This window comes from Meleagris gallopavo, chromosome 3 (genome assembly GCF_905368555.1).
Source record: "Meleagris gallopavo chromosome 3, MGAL_WU_HG_1.1, whole genome shotgun sequence".
Classification (NCBI taxonomy): Eukaryota; Metazoa; Chordata; class Aves; order Galliformes; family Phasianidae; genus Meleagris; species Meleagris gallopavo.
The window spans coordinates 25,528,007-25,549,132 of record NC_139406.1 but is presented as its reverse complement, the minus strand read 5'-3'; the positions used below and the strand labels follow the sequence as shown (position 1 = coordinate 25,549,132).

The window sequence follows — 21,126 nt, the reverse complement described above, 5'->3', positions numbered from 1 at the left end:
CTGGCTGCCAAATATGATTGAGGTGTAAACAGGATATTTTAACGTAAATGAACTAAGACCAGATTTTAAAGGTATTTGTGGGCCTGAGGATTCACTTATGAAGATTGTATTGTGCTTTTGTTTCCACAATAAAAGGAAATTTATTGCTAGGTAGTGGGGTGTCTTGCAAATCCATTTCCCATTTGCCTTGCAGTGAGTTGTGAGGTTTCAGGAGGTAGTGTTTTTGGAGTGGGACATCATTGCTGTAGGTAGTGGTGCTGTGTGGGCCTTTTGATCTGCTGGGGCTTTGAATACAAAGCTTCATAAAAATGATGGATAACTAGAGGAGAAAGAGTAGGGAATAATCTAGGGCAGCATCCTTTGACTGTTGCTCAGATCAATATTATATTCCTAACCTGGCAATTCTTATAAAGGTTGCTGGCTTTCCCCCTCCACAAAGTAAGCAATGATGGTGATTGCTTTTGACAACCTTTGAAACAGCACAAAGAGAAGAAAATAAAAATCTATTTCTACTTTCATGTCATGGAGCTTCTAAAGAGTCTTTCTGTATCTACATTGGTACCATTATACCCTTGCTTTAAAATCCAAATTGATTTGTTTTCCTTAACATAGAGGAAGCTTGATTCTATCTCATGAGCTGATTTTCCTGTCACAATTACAGCTCGGAGATGTTTGCTGTGATCTAGGTCATGCTGACCTTAATTAACGACTGATTCACTGTGTGTCAGGTAACATCACAGGTTGTTTCAGAGCCCTCTACTGCAGTAGTACTTGAAAAAATTATCAACCGTGCACAGCATAGGCAAGTTAAAACACATGACATTAATTTGTTTCCAAAATATTTTTATTTGAATGTGATTTAAATTTCCTCGTTTATGAAAACATTTCCTATGATATGATTGAAGTTCCTGTAACTACCGTAAACAGGCTAGATTAGAGACAAATATGAAGTATTTAATTTGTTTTGTTTTTAACAGTAATAGCAGACATATCTAGTCTAAAATGCAGTATATGAAACTTAGTCATCTGCCAGCTACTCTCCCTTTTGTGTATTTTTCTCTACAGTTCATGTATTATTGTTTACTGTATAGCCTGTAATTTTTCCTTGCCTGGGGATCCACTCTGCTGTAGGATCTAGGCAGACTGCCTGGAGACTACATGAGAAAAGTGGGGAGGCATTCCTCTGCTACAGCACAGGGAGGGGAGTACGGTCCTTGGATACCATACTCTCTAGCTATTGTACATCTATACCTGACACATGATGAAGAGCAAGATAGTTGGCAGCTGTGCAGTTGGTTCATTTTTTTTCAGCTTTTCCTGTCGTGACTGTAAGGTCATTGAATTTCATTGGGAAAGAAAAGGGACCTGTGGAAAAGAGAGGTTGGTTGATGGAAAGCAGCATATGATACTCAAATATAATATTTGAAATATCCAGCTTTTAAAACATGCTATCAGATGTTAATAACATAAGAATAATTTGATTGTGTTAAATGAACCATTACTTTGGGAGACATTTAGGTTCAGAGCTTTATCTGTAACTGTAATGCATTTTCTTAAAAGTGTCTATGACAGTCTTTTTGCTTCTATTACCATCTTGATCAGCATCATGTTTCAGCCTGAACACTGTCTGGTCCTACGACAAGATCTTTAAAGAACTTCATTCATTAAGTGTTTCTTCAGAGTATGACTAATACAGAAGCTACCATTATGAATAAAATTATTTCTGTACTTGAAAATTTCTTACATTTTCTTCTGCTGTAAGGTAATTTCTCTGTAATTATAACTTTTTAAAAACTTACAAATCTGTAGTTGTACTAATTTTTGTATTCCATTTGTACTTCAGTCCTTAAATAACTATTTGATACTAATCTTTAGCCATCGTTGGAGACTAAGGTTTTTTTTACATCCATAATAGAAATTTTTAATGAACTTTCTCTACTGTGGTTTATATTTAATTGATTTTTAATGATATAAAATGATGATATGCTGGATTTTGAGGTTTTTTTTTTGTTGTTGCTTTTTGTTTTTTTTTTGTAAAAAAATATATTTTTTTTTATTTGAATTACCTACTGGTAGTTGTTTGGATTTATCCATTAAGCATTTTCAAGCTGACAATAAGCATGTTACTTATTATGAGCTCTGGATTGAATATTAAATTAATGCTGGAGGATTGGTTGAGGATCATTTAAATAACACTTTAATACTGCCTGCAATGTAAAATAGCAGGCAAAATATACAAAGCAATTGTGGAAAAATAGTCTGCTGAAGAAAAATTCATTAAACCAGCTAGATCCTTTTTGAGATGCATTTAGAATCAATTTTAATTTGCTTTTAAAATGTATTCATTAAATGTATTAGAGAGCTGTTCTAACACTGTTTTTATTTCTTACTAGTTTAATTCATACCAAATTCTTTGTACGATTCTTCGTGTATTTTAGCATTAAAAAAAACCCCAACACTTTTATCTCAATTAATTTAGTCATTTGTTGAACACAGCAATTGCTAGGAATGTTAAAGAAGTGCTAGTAAAACTTAGAGTATTTTAAATGCGTGAAAGACTTTTTTATTTTTCAAACTATTTTTGACTATTTTTAGTATCTGAAAAGTGCAGTATTTGCATCCTCTCTTCTGATATGTAGTAGTTGTGTATCCATCACAAACACTGAGTAGTGCCATTTGCCTGCATATGTTCTGTGGTTAAAACTGTTCTTGGAATCCAGCTATTAGCTACTAGCCCTCTCTAAAACATGGCTGACATCTCTTTCTTTCTACTTGCCCGAGTCCTAGCAATTCCAAAATGAATGCATCTTTGTATTTTATAAAATTTGCTCAGTTATTCTCCCGTAAGTTTTTCCAAAGGGCTTAGGGTTTATAAAAATATCAACTTCCCCAACATCACATTTCAAGGAGTATAGTTGTTTCATTAATATCTTCTAGATGTTTTGACTGTTTACTGTTGCCGCAGTAATCCCTGTATTTTCTGTTCTCTATCTAGGATGTGTCAATCTTTGAAAATTTTCCAAAATAGTGTCCTTTTTCCACACTGAAAAGTATTCCTCATGGCTCTTTTCCTTACTCCCTTTTTTTTTTTTGTCTACCCCTTTTGAGAGGAGTGTACTACCACTGTGCGTCATATTGACTGTGTGCTCTTGCTGTCCTTTTGTACAGTGGTCTGACTGCTTGACTGCTACCAACTACATTGAGCACTTCCAAGTTCGGATTGTTCCTGGTAGGGCAGTAGTGTGATTCAGGCTAAGCTATTCTCACTGTTCTCTTGAAACTTCTACAAAAGAGTGTTTCGTATGTTTCTCACTATTTTACCTCATAACAGAAGTGAGTGACTGAGCTACAGCTGTAACTGTATTCCAGACAAGACATCATATATCCCAACATGTTCTCTGTGACATCCCAAAGGACAATGACAGGAGAACAAAGAGGTGTGATAATAGGATTGAGAATTGCTTGCACTGGAGCAAGTAACGCAGCGCAAGGATTATCATTAATGCTGGGTGTGATAAATGATTACTCTTTTACTGTTTATTTTTGTGTCCTTGGTTGAAGAAACAGGTTTTATATGACATTAACCTCTGAGTTTTGGTCTTGCAGCTTTGTGTTCAGCTATTAAACATATAGAAGATATATGGGATATCAAGTGTGTAGGAGATAGGTAATGCAATGTATCATAGCAGTGTCTCTCAGTTATCACTCAGGCTTATTAGCTGCTGGCTGTGCAACTAACTTGTAATTTCTGTCTTTTCATATGTAGCAAAGCAGCTTACTGTTTCCTAAAATGTTTTGTCTGGGCTTCTACCAAACTGATGAAGTAATGCTTTTTAATCAGAATGTTTTGATTAAGGTAAAACAACCATCATTCATAAATGAGAATTTTATATGTAATTTGCTTCTTAGAATTTTGGGGTTTTATTCACAGTAGTATTAACTGTTCTTTCGTTAAGTATGTTTAAAATGAAGTAGGCTTTTTTTTTTTTTTCAAACTTGTTTTTAGAAACTAAATGTAGCATTTATAATGTCTAATATAATGATATAGAAACATTATTGTTTGCAACTCTGGCTGAAGTTAAAGACATTTACATGGAAATGACTGAAAGAATAGTTCAATTGGAAAGGACCTCCTTCAGGTCTAACTGCTGCATCTCTTCGGGGCTGACCAAAAATTGAAGCATGTTACTGAGGTCGTTGTCCAATTGTCTTTTGAGCGCTGACAGTCATGGAGCATCAACCACCTCTGTAGGAAACCTGTTCCAGTGTTTGACCACTCTCATAGTACGGAAATTTTTCCTAACACCCAGCCTGACCCTCCCCTGGCACAGCTTTATACCATTCCCATCCTGCCATCTATTTGAAGAAGCAGAGCTCAACACTTCCCTCTACTTCCCCTCCTAAGGGTGCTGCAGAGAGCAATTTCTTTGCTATTTGAATTCACAGAGATAGACTGTATTTTCATGTACTTCTTCCTACCTTATCAATGGTGTTCCAACATTATTCCAGTAAAATTTATAACAAAGTTTTAAATTAATAAATATAGCAACAACATGACTGTAATAATCTGGAAATTGTAATATTTTCTTTATATTGCCGGTAACTTTTCTTCGTATATAGGGGGGCCTGTCAGTTTTTGCAAAGTGTCCTGATGAATTTCAGTAATACTCACACATCTTATCTTTTGTAAAATACTTAGAAAAGTAGTACACAAACTGTAAATGAACCTGTAATAAATGCGTTAAATGCAAAACCGACTTGGTAGGACAGTGCTGCAGGTAATCATAAGATTACCCTGGAAATGACATTGCCACCAAATTTTGTGTCCTTTGTCTTCATGTTCACAATATTAAAGCCATTTGATTTCTAAAATTCATTCCTTGGAAGGGAAGACTTTGCCATGTTCACTGTCATTTCATTTTCACAACATGCATTCATAATATAAAATCTGTTTTTTTATATATGTATGTAGAATTTGCAGATTCATTTCTAAAGTTAAACCTCTAGATAGTATTTTTGATCGCAAGAAAAAGGAAATTAAAATATGAACAATGAAGGTATTTGAAAATTTGTTGGAAAATGATGATATGGAAACCTGATTTTTTTTTTTCTTCAATTATTATATAAACTAACTATAAGCTATTTAAGATTTAATTACAGTTAACATTCATGCTGGATACTCAGTAGCTTAGCTACAAAATGCTTACAGGTCTATTTCAATTTACCTGTTGCTGTGGCAATTTTTACTGCTAGTGGAAGTCATTCTGCTTATTACCATGTGATCAGACTTGCATTATCAGCAATTTTGGAATCTGCTTACCCCACTGAAGTTTATCTGCCAAAATGAAAACATTTAGTCCATACAAAAATATTTTAAGATGTTGCAGAATGCTTTTGTATCCATATGCAGTTGAGAAAAGAGTTCGAAGAGCGTTTAGATGAAAGTGTGTATATATATATACACATATATAATATATTGTAAGAAGGGAGGTCTTCACTTTAAGAAGATTTGAAGTTCTTTGAAGGCATCGACAAATGTGAATGAGGTTGATTTAATTGATAGCTTTATTTGGATTTCCAAGACGTTTGAAAATCCTTTGCCCAAATATTTTCAGGCAACTGAACAGCCAGGAGAAAAGATCAATTTTTGGATAAATACTTCTTTAAAAGATATGAAACAGAAGATAAGGATGAATGGTAGGTTCTTACATTTAAAGAATCAAATAAACGTGGAAGCATGGAATGGAATGTGGAATTTGTTTCTTTGCTGGGCAATACCTGCATTTGTTTAATGACTGCTCCCAGCTATTTTAAGAGTAACAGCCTGTTCTTTATAATGCTGTGTAGTATTTTAAGCATCTGTAATGTGTAACCACATGCTGCTCTGCGGGGGTTGTTGTTAGTACTGCTGTGAAAGTGAGGTAGTATATTGATCTTTCAGATGTTAGTCAGAATATATCCCACCATGTAATTTAGAAAATACTTTTGTTCAGGATATCCAATGTACTTCATATAAAGATTTTGAAAGAGAAAATCTGACGTGACTAATGACATCTCTGCAGGTCTGAAACGTGACATAGGGAAAATATTTTTCATCTTTTGCGTGAAGATAAATACAAATGAAATGAATTGGAAGCAGCAGCATGAAGACTTTTCAGTGTCTACTTCATAATATAAACCAATTATTAAGTTTTTAGTCCATTTCTGCAGCTCATCTCTTTCCCCGATTTTACCTATACATCACCATGTATATTCTTTTGCATATTATTCTTAAAGTAAATAGGCAAATCCCACTGTTTCCTAGCACAGGCTTCAAATAAAGAAAAATAAAGTTGACAAAGATTGCCTTAGTCATAAGACAAGCACAGCAAGTACTTGAGGACTGAATCTTCTAAAAATCTTATCCAGTTCATTAGGAATAGTGAGAGAGGAAAAAAATTGCCTAAAACACTAGTCTCATATGAATCACAATTTCATTTAGAGATCATATAAAATATGTTTTTAAAATGTCTAATTATTGTTGTCTGTTTATTAGTTTAAATCAAATGTATTAATTGCCAGCAGTTCACAGTAGGATAGAAGGATATTGTAGGTTGTTCATGTAACGCTAGTCTCCACTGATTTTAATTTCATTGTATATTGATATCTGGAAATATGTAGCATATACTTAACTATTTTTTCTCTCTTTTTTTCCCCCCTAATCTTGAGTACAGAAACTAGATGGTTTTAATTTCAGGAAGAGTTGAACTTTTGAATTTTTATATATTTAATTTTGTCAGTAACAACTGAATATTAAGTTTTTAAATAATTGAAAAAAAAAATAACTCAAGAATCCCAAAGTGACTTTCAAGATATAAAGTCTTGAATTCACAGAATTAATTTATTCCATCAGCTACTAAATCTTCTTACCTCTGTGACCTGCTTAATTAAATAACTTTCTATCATTCTTAATATATTAATGATATGTGAATAATTAATTATGTAGCATGTATTTTGATTTTTTAGGAAATAATAACGATAATAAAAATTCTTCCGTCCTCTACCGAACAGTTAGTTGCCTCATACTGACTTCAATCATTTGCTATTTTAGAACCAGAAATGGCTGTTAACATACTACAGTTCTGTCTTTGTGCATCTAAAAATAAGAAAGATGAACGAAAACTCTAGAAATTAGGGTAGTCCGAACAAAAAGAAGATGGAAGAAGCCTTGTAATGAGTTGTAGTGAGTGTGTTGTCTAATTTAACATTATTTTTAGCACCATTTGTTACAGAAATGAAGCTTAAGTGATTATCAGTTTGTTTTTGTGTTACTTTATCCTTCTTCTGACAACTTTTGAAGCTTTTGAGTCATTTCTGCAAGACTGGAAGGCGTTTAGAGAGATTTGTTTAATAAAGAAATTTCATAAAGGCTGGTAGATAGTACAGGAGGGCGATTATGATAATAGTCCTGTTGTGGGAAAGGGAGGAGAAATCTTTTGTTACACATTTAACTTGGTGTCTGATCCTATGGGGCAGATACACATATGACAATTTTCAGTCTTTTACTAAGTAGTGAAGGAGAAGAATTTCTTGGAGAAGACCGAGGCTGTTTAAAAGACATGGAGCTCTCTTTCTGGGATAACAGTTAAGATTTTATTCTGGATGAAAATAGCAGTTGTTTACAGATTCTGGTTTCAAAATGTTTAGTTTTACCTAAATATGCATCAGAGTAGGTTTGCAGATTTCTTCTTTTTTCTCCAATCAGTCACATGTTCAAATATGTTCAAGCAGTTTTAGTCACAAAAAAATAAAATGAGCCATGAGGCACATGGAAACCCAAAATAACTTTCCTCCTTGAGGCAGAAAGGGGAGTGCAGTGGCTGGCTTTTTCCTTCTAAGTGAAGAAAATGAGTTTTCTTCTGGCAAAAATTACTTTAATATTTTAAAAGTATGAGATAATTAATCGGTCAATTATATTCTGTATTACAGTGAAGTGTTCTAAAGAAACCATAACTCTGATTCTCTGCGTATTCTTTTTTGTTTGCTTGTTTTGATTTGGGAATTTACAGTTTATGATCTATTTTCATACACAATGGCATATAGATCAGTTCTCTATATGTGCAGAACTGAACAAAACAAATCTAGTCATTCCACAAAACAGCCTGAAGCAGTGAGAAATCTCAGTTCTGTAATAATGATAAAAAGAAAAACACATCAAATAACACAGATACTAGAGAAAAGGATATCCTGCTGATGTCCACAGTGCTCTATTGCAACAGCTAAGAAGCAAACTACACAAACAAATTAGACAGTGCCATGTAGTCACAAGTTTGTTACTTCCTATCTTGTAAAAGGTCTTTGTGCCCATCCACAAAGGGGCCTTTTACTATTTTTTTGGTAGCAGTTCAAAAATATAGAGAATTTTGCTGATATCTGGAATAAAATGTAATGATTTTTTTTTTTTTACTCTCTAGTTTCAAGTAAATCTTAGCTTTTTATTCTTAGCTTTTTGTTCAAATGAACTGTTTCTTGCAAAATTGCAATTTGTTTTTATTCTTACTGATTCTACTGAAAAAAGCACCTAAGTTTCTGCTTGATACAGATAAAGGATCTTAGGAAGCTTCGTAGTTCGTCAGTTCATTCATTGCATGTTTTTATTTTGGTTTTCATGAGCATTTGAGGATTTAAATACCTCAGTGTATTAAAACATGTCACGATCATTAAAGAATGGATTTTTATTTCCCAGATCTTCCTGAGCCAAAATATTGTGTGCAATACATGGAGAAGCTTCTGATATGCTTACTAAAATAATAGTATTTGGCATTGTGTGTGGTGGCCGTGCAAATTAGGAATTCTATGGCTAAACATATCCTTTTTAAGTACTGCTTATGGAGCAGATTGTCTTGAGGGAGATCACGTGGCATGTGCAGGACAACTGGGGAATCAGGCCTAGCCAGCATGGGTTCACTAAGGGCAGGTCCTGCTTGAGCAACCTGTTCTAGTGACCTGTCTGGTAGATGATGGAAAGGCTGGGGATGTAGTCTACCTAGACTTCAGCAAAGCCTTTGACACTGTCTTCCACGGTATTCTCCTGTAGAAGCTGGCAGCCCGTGGCTTGGACAGGTACACTGTCGGCTAGATGAGGAACTGGCTGGAAGGTCAGGCCCAGAGAGTGGTAGTGAATAGAGCTAAATCCAGCTGGCGACCGGTCACGAGTGGTGTTCCCCAGGGGTCAGTGCTGGGGCCTGTCCTCTTCAATATCTTTATTGATGACCTGGATGAGGCATTGAGTGCACCCTCAGTAAGTTTGTGGATGACACCAAGTTGGCTAGAAGTGTGGATCTGCCTGGGGGTAGCGAGGCCCTGCAGAGGGATCTGGACAGGCTGGATAGTTGGGCTGAAGCCAGTGGGATGAGTTTCAACAGGGCCAAATGCCAGGTCCTGCACTTTGGCCGGAACAACCCCAGGCAACACTACAGGCTTGGGGCGGAGTGGTTGGAAATCTGCGTAGAGGAAATGGACCAGCGGATATTCATTGATGCTTGGCTGAACATGAGCCAGCAGTGTGCCCGAGTGGCCAAGAAGGCCAATGGTATCCTGAATTACATCAGAAAAGTGTTGCCAGCAGGAACAGGGAAGTGATTGTCCCCCTGTACTCAGCTCTGGTGAGGCCACACCTTGAGTACTGTGTCCAGTTTTGGGCCCATCACTGCAAGAAAGACATTGAAGCCCTGGAGCAGGTTCTAAGAAGGGTGACAAAGCTGGTGAGAGGTCTGGAGCACAGGCCTTATGAGGAGCAGCTGAAGGAGCTGGGATTGTTCAGTCTGGAGAAGAGGAGGCTCAGGGGAGACCTTATTGCTCTCTATAACTACCTGAAGGGAGGTTGCAGTGAGCTGGTGGTCAGCCTCTTCTCTCATGTAACTGGTGACAGAACTAGTGGGAATGGCTTCAAGCTGCGCCCGGGGAGATTTAGGCTGGACGTTAGGAAATACTACTTTTCTGAAAGAGTGGTCAGGCACTGGAATGGGCTGCCCAGGGAGGTGGTGGAGTCACTGACCCTGGAGGTGTTCAAGGAACGTTTGGATTTTGTGCTGAGGGACATAGTTTAGTGAGAACTATTGGTGATGGGTGGATGGTTGGACTGGATGATCTTGTAGATCTTTTCCAACCTTGCTGTTTCTGTGATTCTGTGGTTCTGCTTTTCAGTTTCTTTTAAATGCGAAGAGTATACTTTCTGGCTGAATATTGCCTGAATCTAAAACCTTAAATAAACCAAGCAAGATGACTTGTTTCCTAACTTGTTTTGTCACACCATCCATCACTTGTTTTGTCACACAGTCCATCAAAAAAAAAGATCCAATGGGGAGAGAGACGATTTGTCTTTGCAGAGCCAGAGAACTTGCACCTTGGCAGTGATACAATAATTCTTTGTCTCCCATTAATTTCCATGCAGACGTTATAAATTATACTCTCTTGTCCATTCTTCAGCTTTCATTTAAATCTTTACTCTTTATATACCGTAGTACTTACTTGTATACACATGCATTTGTAGGCAGCTTTCATCAGTTGAAATAGGAAATTGTACTATTGCACTGTATTCTATATAACAGACTGCATTTTGTAAACAACTCAGTTAACTTAACAACTCTCTTGAGAAATTAGTCAGATACTTTACTTTGTCTTCATTTGCTTTTAAATATAATCTATTTTGTTAGTTAAGCACTAGACATCAGACCATTTTATATTCTCTGATATTGAGAAAACATCTGCTTGATTGTAAAAATACAATTCAGAAAGTGCCTTGTTGCCTGTAAGCATGTATAGTTGTTAGTATACCAAAGAAGGAAGAGAGATCAGGAATGGTAGATCAGGCATTCTTGGGTGACTAGAGGTGCAGGCTGACACTTGGAGTATATGAAGACACTTCTTGGTGATATCTTGTCTGTCTTTTCTTTGTTTTTTTTTTATTCATATTTAAATCAACTTCTATAGACATTGTATTTAGGCATTAAGTACGAAGTGCCACAGTGTATACAGTCAGTAGATATATTTAAAGGGACCCAGGTAGCCCAAGAGGTGGACTTGCCTCTCCACTGTATGTTCAGAGATGGTAGGACTGTTGTGTGACTCAGTATTTCCATCTAGAAAATGGAGTAGAAGCTTTCTATAGTTCATGGATATTACTGGGGGTTGTTTTGTTTCTTGGTTTCCTTCCTACAGTGTCTGTTTCTAAAGATGAAATAGGTTCATGTGTTAGAAGTCATTCAGTACTGTTTCTGCTGTTGCATTACAATCTTTTCTGTAGCTCAGTCTTACTCTGCTTGACAGGAGCCTTAACCATGTTGTGTAGGCTATTTGGGTGCCTTTTAATTCTTTTATAAAGGCTTTTGATGACAATTTTACATGCACAGTTGATGAGAGCTCTCATAGCAAAATGCAGAGTTTCTTACCAGAAGGGCCACAGCACTTCTCTTTTTCAACGTGAATCTGCTGGAGGAAAGGAGGGATATATGGGAAGAGAACAAGATTTTTAGAGTTCAGCTCAGAGAAATGTCAAGGCTACTTTAATTTAGGAATTCATTCTAAGTGCTTTAATCCAGGAGTGATTCAGAGCATGGAATCTTTTTCTCAGAGCAGACGCCTGACAGAAGAACAGGAGGAATATTTCATATGCTTGCATACTGATTAGAATAGTTGACTAGGAAGCAGCAAGCTTAGTAAAGTTTTCATTGGTCCAAAAAAATTTGAACTTGTGTCTTCCAGGAAAATGCATATGAGACTACTGCAAACCTCAGATGGTGCTCATCTCCAGCTCGTATGTTGAAACTGGACTGCTGCTCAGGGGAAAAAAAAAAAAACAAACAAAGTAAGATTTAGGAGAAGGGAGGCACTCAGCAAGTATTTTTATTTTCCATTAAGCCTTTTATAGCCACTTTATGTTTCACTCAATAACTTACTGGCAGAAACAGAAATATATGCTCAAGCAACACAGACAAAATATTGCTCTGAGCAAAAGACCACTTCACCCATTTTTTTCTCTCATTTCATCCAAGTTTTCTCTGTTAATATCTTAGTGATACATTTCTGAATGAATTCTGCCTAGCCACAAGAACTGAGGTTGTTCTCAACACATTTTCTATTACATATTCACTTACACACTTATGTATTACATCTCCACTGTGTATGGCAAGAGGCTTTGAACAGCCTAATTCAGGTACTGCAAGCATGCATAGAGCTTCATGTGGGCTGTATTACCCCATTGAGAATCTGAAAAGCCTGGTTAATTAGCTTCCTTGCTTGTCACTCACTTGTTTCCATCTATTTTCTCACTTCATCTGGTTCAGTTATAAAACTGTAATCTGTTTTTCTATGGCTGCGAAGATGATATCATAATTTACTCCTCCATCTAGCTATCTCAGTGTATTATTTTTTTTTTTAGTTTTGGTTGTTATATTCCTGCAGTTTTGCATTGAATAGTCTATAGCTTTATGAATCTGGATAGTATATTTAGTAAGTGCATGTGCAGCTTTTGAACAGAGGTCTGTACATACAGATTTGTAATGTTGCACCTGGAGTACTTTGTCCCATTCGTATCCCCCCAGAATGAGAAAGAACTAGGCATACTAGAAAGAATTCAACGAAGAGATAGCAAAATAGGGACTGAAGCAGCTCTTCTTATGAGACACTGAGAGAGGTAGGGACTGTTCAGCCTGGAGTAGAGGATTGGGAAGGTTGTATCAATGGGTGTGAATACCTGTAGGGGAGGTGCAAAGTGGACAGAGCCAGGCTCTTTTCAGTGGTGCCCCGTGATGGGACATGAAGCAGTGTGTACAAACTGGAACACTGGAGGTTCTGCCTAAACATCAGGTAGCACTGCTGTACCTTGTGAGTGTGTGAGTGATGGAGCACTGGTTCAGACTGCCCTGAGAGGCTGTGACTGTGACTGCCAGTTTGCATGCATTACCCCTCCACTGTAATCTCTCACATAAATTTTTGTTCAGTAATCTACATGTGTTGAGAGTGCTGTGACATCACTGATATCAAACATAAAACAGTCCTGAGTTGAAATTTTCTTATTTGCACTGTCATCTCTTTGTCATCAAATTCAAAATAAAAGTTTCATTTAAACTACTTTTATCTCACTTTAAAGAAAACTTATTTCTCATATTCATGTGTTGTGCACTCTGAGCATCTGATGCTATAAGTTCAAGTATAAACTTTATAAATTTAGTATTGTGTTTTTGAGACAAATGCAGCAGCTAAAAGTATATTCTGGAAGAAAGATACCGTGTCTCACTACGTAAATCCTCAGGAAGGTTGATGTTTATAGCTCATGTTTATAGTGGTTCAGGGTGACATAAAATGCAGACCAGGTTGTTGATGTTGTATTTTTACTCCTTAATCCTATAGCACTGCAAAAGACAGTGTCTTGCCAAAATAGGATGGCAGTCACTTGGCTGCTGGTGGTGTTTCTAGGAGCCATAGCTGTCACTTTACAGAAGTAGATCCCACCTAATTGGTGTTCAGCAGTGGATGTAGAACATGAACTGAATTTATTTTTTTGTTAAATGTCTATCTCACAGAATAGGCAAACATTTGTTATGTTCTTATTTCATACTCAGTGAAAATGGTATAATCACTTTGGCATTCAATGTGAAGGCTTTTTAAAAGGTGAACCCTTGCTAGGAATCAGACAAAAGCAAAATACATAACTGCAGCAATCTTTCATTTCAGGTTAGGACTGCTAATTTATGTGAATAAGTTCCCTGACAGCTATTTATTATTATTTTTTTTAACCTCCCTAGATATTGGCTAATGTAATCATTTTCATCTGTGGAAACTTGGCTGGAGCATACCACAAACACCTCATGGAGCTGGCACTGCAGCAGACATATCAGGACACATGCAACTGCATCAAATCCCGGATCAAGTTAGAATTTGAGAAGCGGCAACAGGTAAGGTTACACCCATGTTTGATCTGTTCTGCTGTTTTTGTGCTATCTCCTGTTCAGTGCTCTGTAGGTGGCTTGCCAATGGAAGAATGCTTATTGAAAGTTACTTCATGAAATACATAAAGTCTTTTGAGCTGAGTTTTGTGCAGTTTGCATCTAAGAAGGCATTACAATTATTTGTGTTGTCAAATACATATTTTCTTCTATTTGTTTTATGAAAATATTTTGTATAAGGAATGTTGAAAATGCTTTATAGATTCTGTTTTACTTGTCTTTCTGTGTTTTTTTTCATTGGATGAACAGTGTTATGTACATATATGCTTTGGGAATGATTAGTTCTTCACGCCCAAGACAAGTATGGTAAAATCATTGCCAGAAGATATTACTGTACTGTTTTTGAGACTACAATACTGGTGAATCATGTGATATAGTTCCGGGGGTCAGGTGTGTTGAGAGGAGCTAGGGGAATTGCATAATGAGACTATCTGTCATTTACTGTAGCAGCTGAATAAAAGGCTTCTCTGATTGCTTTATATAGTTCTTTGTCTCTTTGCAAGTTCTTTACTGTGCCTATCATCCTGACAGATAGGTGTTTCATTTAAGAAAATTTGAAATACAAATTAGTTTATGAAGTAGTAAAGAAGATGGGTATATTTTGCTCTCAGGGTCACCAGACTAGAACTTTATCAGCTGTTAAGGGTCGGAAAAGAGATCCTTTATCAACAAACTGACCTTAACTGTCATGTCTGTCTCACAAATATCAGCAGCCATTTTAAATTACCTTTAAGATCCATCACGAACATTTTGAAAAGCAGTGAAAGTGAATGAATTGTCTATATTGTGGCTTCAACAGATGTTGTGTGTTCAGAGGACTAGCCTTATTCTGCTGTACATTTGGGTCATATGCTGGCTGAAGATGCTGCAAGACATTAACGGTAGTCCTTAGGAGAACGCAGTAAATAAAGGCACTGATCAGATTCAAAGTATAAGTGTGTATAAGGCACAAGAAGTTTTGTGAACAGATAATTTTCTACCTCTGCCTCCACGCGATGTGTACAGTGAAACACTAGGCTAAATAACTGATACTATGCAATGCAGATTTTCCCATCTGTTGAGCACGTGAGTCTGTGTATCTCCAAATGAGTTCCAGTGAGACTGCTTGTAAGCAGAGTGCAGGGCAGCTAATGCCCTGAGCCTGGGAGCAGTACCACTCTGATGAGACAATCTCCAGAAACATGAGGGTGACATGATTACTTCTAGACTTATGGCAACTTAGTAGAGGAAGTTTAATGCCGTCCTCTATGCCCAGACTCAGCTGCTGTAATCAAACACTACAACTCATAGCAGGCATCACAGTCTCTTGTTCAGAAGAAACCAGAGCTCTTAGTTTCCTGAGCAGAGTTGTAAAGATTTAGGCTTCCATTATTGATTGTGTTTTCCTGTAAGTACAGGAAATGCATTGGTGTATCTGTAGGAATCAGGATGGAGTGTTACTGGACACGCTATCAACTGGTGCTCTCAAAAGGGTGAGGATGGTTCTTGCAGAAGTCAGTACTGATGGAGTAGAAGTGCTGGCTGGTGATTTGTTTAAATGTGTATTGTTTACTTGATGCTGCTAACTTTTATGAAGAGACATCACTTTGGCTTCCTAGAATTTCTGAAGGTATTACAAAAACAGCTGAGAGTCTGTCAACAGAGAGAAGTAAAATATTTGGAATTCTGTGCTGGATGCTTCCTCTTTGTTCTTTCCAGGAGTTGTGTATCTCTTACATGTTAGAGTCCAGCAGGATGGAAAGCAGAAGCAACTGTTTTTCACTGATAAACATATAAAATGAATTAATGTATCTACACACTTTCTAAGTAGCCTATTGCAGGTCTGGATTTGGGCATTTTCATTATTAGTAGATAGGGCAATGGCTCATTAAACTGGAGTAAATTAAGTATTCAATAAATATTAATGATTTTTTTTTTTTACCTCTGATGAACCACTAAATCACCTGATCTTCTTATATATATTTCTTTAATCCTTATTACCTCAACCTCATAATATGTATTTTAACCTATGTCACTGTTTTTCTAATAAAAAAAAAATCAAGGGGTTGTAGATCTGTAGCGGAAATGCTAAGTCACAGCTTGAAACAGTGATTGAGCATCTGGTGGGAAGGCAGGGCCAACCCAGGGGAACTTAGCTGCAAGCAATGAACCTGAGTGACTGGAAGCCAGGATGGAGCCAGGATCCACCCCTTCCCAGAACTCATTTAAGGGTTGGCAGTGGAAGTAAGGGTTTTACACTGGAGATCCTTGCATGCCAAGGGCTTCTGAAGGTAAGCAGCTTATTTCCTTTACCCCTGTGCTCCTGGTTGTTGTGTTTGAGCAAATCCTCATTTGCTGTAGCCTGGGACCTTGCTGCTCTGATGTCATTGCTGCACTTTCTATCTCATTACAAGATTGTTGCCATTATACTTAGAAATGCTGGATACTTAAATATGTAGAGATAAATGAGGATTCATTTGAGAAGGAGTCTCTTCTCCAGGATGATGTACTTATATGTCTGCAAACTTTAGAAGTGATTGTACTTTAGTTTGTGTTTTTAATATTGTTTTTATTAAGAGGTAGAAGAGATCGTCCCCATTGTTAGTATTCAGGTACCAAGTCAATGATATTTCTGACTGTTTTTAGAGAATTGAGTCAGGTACCCTGAAATAGTAGTAGGAGCAGGTGCGTGTTAAAAAAACATTGACATTGATAAAAGCCTTTATTAACCCATGTAGTAGTATGGCCCTTAATTTGACATATCTTTCACATGCAAGCACAATATTAATTTACTTTGGTGAGAAGCACCACAGGCTGCTTTCACACAAGTGTAGGATGTAGGATGTGCTTCTAAATACTTAGGGCTCCAGATCGAATTTGCACTCACTGATGTCATGTCTTTTGTAATCACTTTCAAAAAACAAACAATTTATTCCAAAATATTCCATGAATTTCCACTTATTTTGTTTGAGAATAGGACTATACAGATATTCTGTATACATACTATACAGATAGTCTGTAGCTGTTGTTTTTCAATTTTGTTTTCTTTGCCTTTGAATAATCTTTGTGCGTAGACCATTTTGATTGTATCAATAGATAAGCATATCAGGATACTACTTGACAGTTAAACCAAAGAACTCGAGAGACACAGCATTCAGTGTTATCGAGGGAGACAGATGCACAGTGGTATCTGGTGAAAAAGGAGCGTGCACATATATATATATATATATATATATATATATATATATATATTCAGATATAAGTTAGAAATATTGTACCTATGCTGCTCTGTATTTCTGTTAAGGCTGTACCCTAATGAATAGAAAGCCATGGGTGATAACATCTCTCTGCAGGGCAGAGACCTCACCAGCCAGGGCTTCATCCTACAATACAAGCTGGGCACACCCAATGGTGTCAGCCAGTGTTGAGCAAGAGTCCAAAATATCAGGCAAGTTTGTGGTGACGTGGCATGTTTGAGGCCGAGGTAGTTGTTCCACACTTCAGTGTTAGGTCCAGTAGTAAGTGAAACTGGAAAGCCAACTAAGGGTCCACAGCCATTTCCTACACCGTGGCTCAGGCTGGGGCTGAAGAACTGGGTGAGCTAAAATTGGTCTCCTGGGCCTGTGGATAAGAGGCGGTGGCTAGAGGCCCAAGTTACACTGGTCAGGGCTGATAATCAGAGCCCTTAGGGCCATTACAATTTCATATGATTTATTGCATAGGTGTATTACTTAGGCTTGGGTTAGGTTTGCCCTATATAACGGTCATTTTCCTATGTGTGTATATGTTTAGATGTTTGTGTATTGTGAACAATGCTTTTTTATGAACTGAGTTTTTGTAGGGTTTTCTGCAGGTTTTAGTTTTCCTGGTGTTGTAAGATTCGTTAACTCCTGTGGCAAAAGACATTATTTTAAATGCCTACGTTGGTGCTTGTCATACAGCTTTTCTATCTTGTGAGTGTATATGAAAGAGCGTTGTGAAACTATTCCTATTCTGACCTCCGTAGATTTACAGCCTTATTTCAAGATATATTTTTAAAATAGCCTCTCATAACATTGTCTGACCGATGCAGCCTGGCTGACAGTTTGTAGGGGTAATGACTCACTATCACTGAGTGGAAGATCTTAACTCTGGCAGGTAGTTAACATAATTGCTCTTTTCTCTACCTTCTAGTGCTTTGCATTATGAAACACAGACGAAGAAATTCTTACAACAGCAGAGAGATGTTTGTAAGGTGTTGGTGTTCAGTGTGTTCCCTAAAATGGTGTCTTTACAAAGGAGGCAGCATAATGATGGTTTTAGAAACAATGCTCAAGTAGCAGATGAAAATGAATGAGATTTTAAAACCTTGAATGGCATTTTAATTTTTTCACTGAAACATGGTGAAGCAATACCATTCATTACGAGCACTGTAATACTTCAAAACTGTCTTAAAATGAATCTAAATGAGAGAAACCTCATACATTTCTCAGACCTGAGGCTGTTAGTAAAGAACTATTTTAAATATGTTATTTGGAGCTAATATATAAAATGTGGGCTCCTGTATGTTCAATTAATGCATTTTAAAATGTAAGCTATTAATATTGTTGTGAACATAGAATAGGTCTTCTGAGGGCTTCCTTGTTTTTGGTTTTCCCCTCTTTGTGCATCTTCAAGGTTAGTAAGCAGGAAAAATGAGAGAGAATTTGTTTTGGCCTTTTAAATTTTAGGATGCATTTTCTACTGCAGGCTTGTTTGTACACATACGCACAGATGAGGCGCTAGTCCTTTCTTTTAATCTATGTGTCATTACCAGAATTAAAGGCTGTTGTGAGGAAGTGCCAATTCCTGTGAGGCAAGCCACATGGAAGATGGCCACAGTATACAGGATTAATGGATAGGCTACAGGATTAATTAGGGAGCTGGAGACTATGACAGATGATGAGAACCTCAGAGGAGCTGGGAATGCTTGGCTACAGAAGGAAAGGCTTGGTGAGGACCTAGCAGCAGCCTTCTACCTGAAGCAGTTTATGAAGAAGATGTGCTCAATTCATTCTTGGGGACACAGAGTGAACAGATGAGAGGCTATAGGCACCATTTGCAACAGGGAAAATCCTGACTAGAAGGAAGCATTTCCTCCTCAGGAGAAGGGTTAAGCATGGGGAAAGGTTGGCCAGGAAGGTGGTGGATCTGGGTGCTGAGAGATCTTCAGGATTCAGCTTGACCAGTTATCTCTCAACTCTTATAGTGGGCTAAAGGGGTCATATTGCAAGTACAGAGCTCAGAATCTAATCTAATGTCTTAATCTAACAGAAATATGACAATCACTGGTGTTTCAGTTACAGTAATAGTAAGAGTCACAGTCTGCGTTAATTAACGCAGTCTAATTAGTGCAGAAAAGTAGAAGCACAGTTAAGACTGTTAGGCAGAAAACCTTCTGGCATCTCCACTTTTCTCTGGTACTGCCCTCAGCTTTATCATAGAATCAGAATCCTTAGAGTTGGAAGGGACCTCTGAAAACCATCTAGTCCAACTCCCCTGCAGTGAACAGGGACACAGCTAGATCAGGTTGCCCAGGGCTTTATCCAGCCTCTCCAGGGATGAGGCGTCAACCAACCACATCTCTGGGCAACCTGTGCCAGAACCTCACTGCCCTTACTGTAAAAGACTTTCTCCTTACATCTAACCTAAATCTGCCCTCTTCGAGCTTGAAGCCATTTTCCCTTGTTCTGTCACCACAGACCCTGCTAAAGAGCCTGTCCCCTTCTTTCCTGTAGCTCCCCTTTAGATACTGAAAGGCTGCTATCCGGGCACACTTAATATAATAGTTTCCACTGTATGCTTCTATATTCTGTTACTTTAATATGATGTGGAAGAGAAACACATACACCCTTGCTTCATTAGGTCTGTCAGAAAAATGAGCAAGTGCATAGCAGCACCGCTGTTTAATTATTTTGAAATGGCAATTATTCTTTTGCTTCTATTTTATTGCTGTTAGGAGTTCAAAGATACTTATTTTGGAACTCATGTCAACATTTCAGCAGCTAGGGAAATACACAGGTTGCAGTATTTTTGCTCAAACTCTTTGTTTAGTCTAATGGGTTTAGCTTTTTGTGCTAAGGTTGGGATGAGATATTCTGTTGCCTCTTCTACTAGAATTTCTACACCTGTGTGATCCCTAACAGGAAATTTTTTGAAATAGTTTTTTTTGTTTGTTTTTTGCTTTTTATAAGAAGTTTAAAGAATTTGGTCTGGGCTGGACAAATTCTGCTAATAAGATGTATTTAGAATGGTATTGTGGTTTAGTTCCAGTTTGCCACCACTTCACCATTTTCTTACAGAGGTATATTTACAAAGACCAGTTAAATGAGACTAGACAGTCTGTTTTTCAGTTCTTTAAAACACAGTCTTGTACTCTATAAACCTATTCTGACGGACTGGTTTGCTGTAGAAGTGATGACTATAGTAGCTTTCCAATTTCTAGAACATTTGATTTTTGAGTATCTCTGGGGGTTAAAAAAAAAAAAAAAAAAAAGGTGTATTTAAATGCATGTAAAGAAATCATAGAGCATAATTAGGATTCTCCCAGTAATGGTAGTAGAGCAACTGAGACTTTAACCATCATTCATTGTGACTGTGAATAGCTGCTGGATTACCCTGAAGAATTTTTCCACTTTAAGTAATCTAACTCTATTAATAGCATTGTTACACGCACTGTAAATTTATTCCTAACATTTACTCTGCTTATAGTGACTATACTGTTAATTCACTTCACTTGTAGTGGAGACATCTCAATATGGTTGTTTCATTATGATTTCTATTATTTAACTAAGAAAATTAAAAGGAGAGGTGCTAAAGATTAGTGTGTTCTGCATCTGGTAACAAGAAGTATGTCAGTGTAATATTACTAAACAAGTGTCTGTCATTCGTGACAAAAAAAAAAGGTGCTGTGAGGCACCTGGGATGCATTAAAGTGGTTGCATTTGTTTTGTGTTGCGTTGGATATACCATAAAAGTATATTATTTCCCATACGTGTTTTTTGTTTTTCTTCTCATATCCATTGGATTATAATTCCTGTGCCCTCCTCTTTACTGCTGCAAGCACTTCAATAAATTCATCAGGAAACTTCCAGTTTTTGAGCAGCAGTTGCTTTTTTTTTTCCCCTGTCTTGATTCTTGCTCA

The 21,126-nt window shown here is 37.1% G+C and overlaps 1 protein-coding gene across 3 annotated transcripts in view; it reads left to right on the top strand.

The window, feature by feature from the left end:
* The window catches only part of ADCY2 (adenylate cyclase 2), a 203,550-nt gene that overhangs the window by 79,566 nt on the left and 102,858 nt on the right, over positions 1 to 21,126 (top strand). For all 3 annotated transcript variants that reach the window (XR_014882352.1, XM_085220468.1, XM_085220469.1), the window contains one exon: positions 13,785 to 13,934. Coding sequence is in view for 2 of the 3 variants with exons in the window: in XM_085220468.1 (XP_085076594.1) it covers positions 13,785 to 13,934 (150 nt within the window). In the remaining variant the exon portion in view is untranslated. The remainder of the gene's footprint in view (positions 1 to 13,784; positions 13,935 to 21,126) is intronic.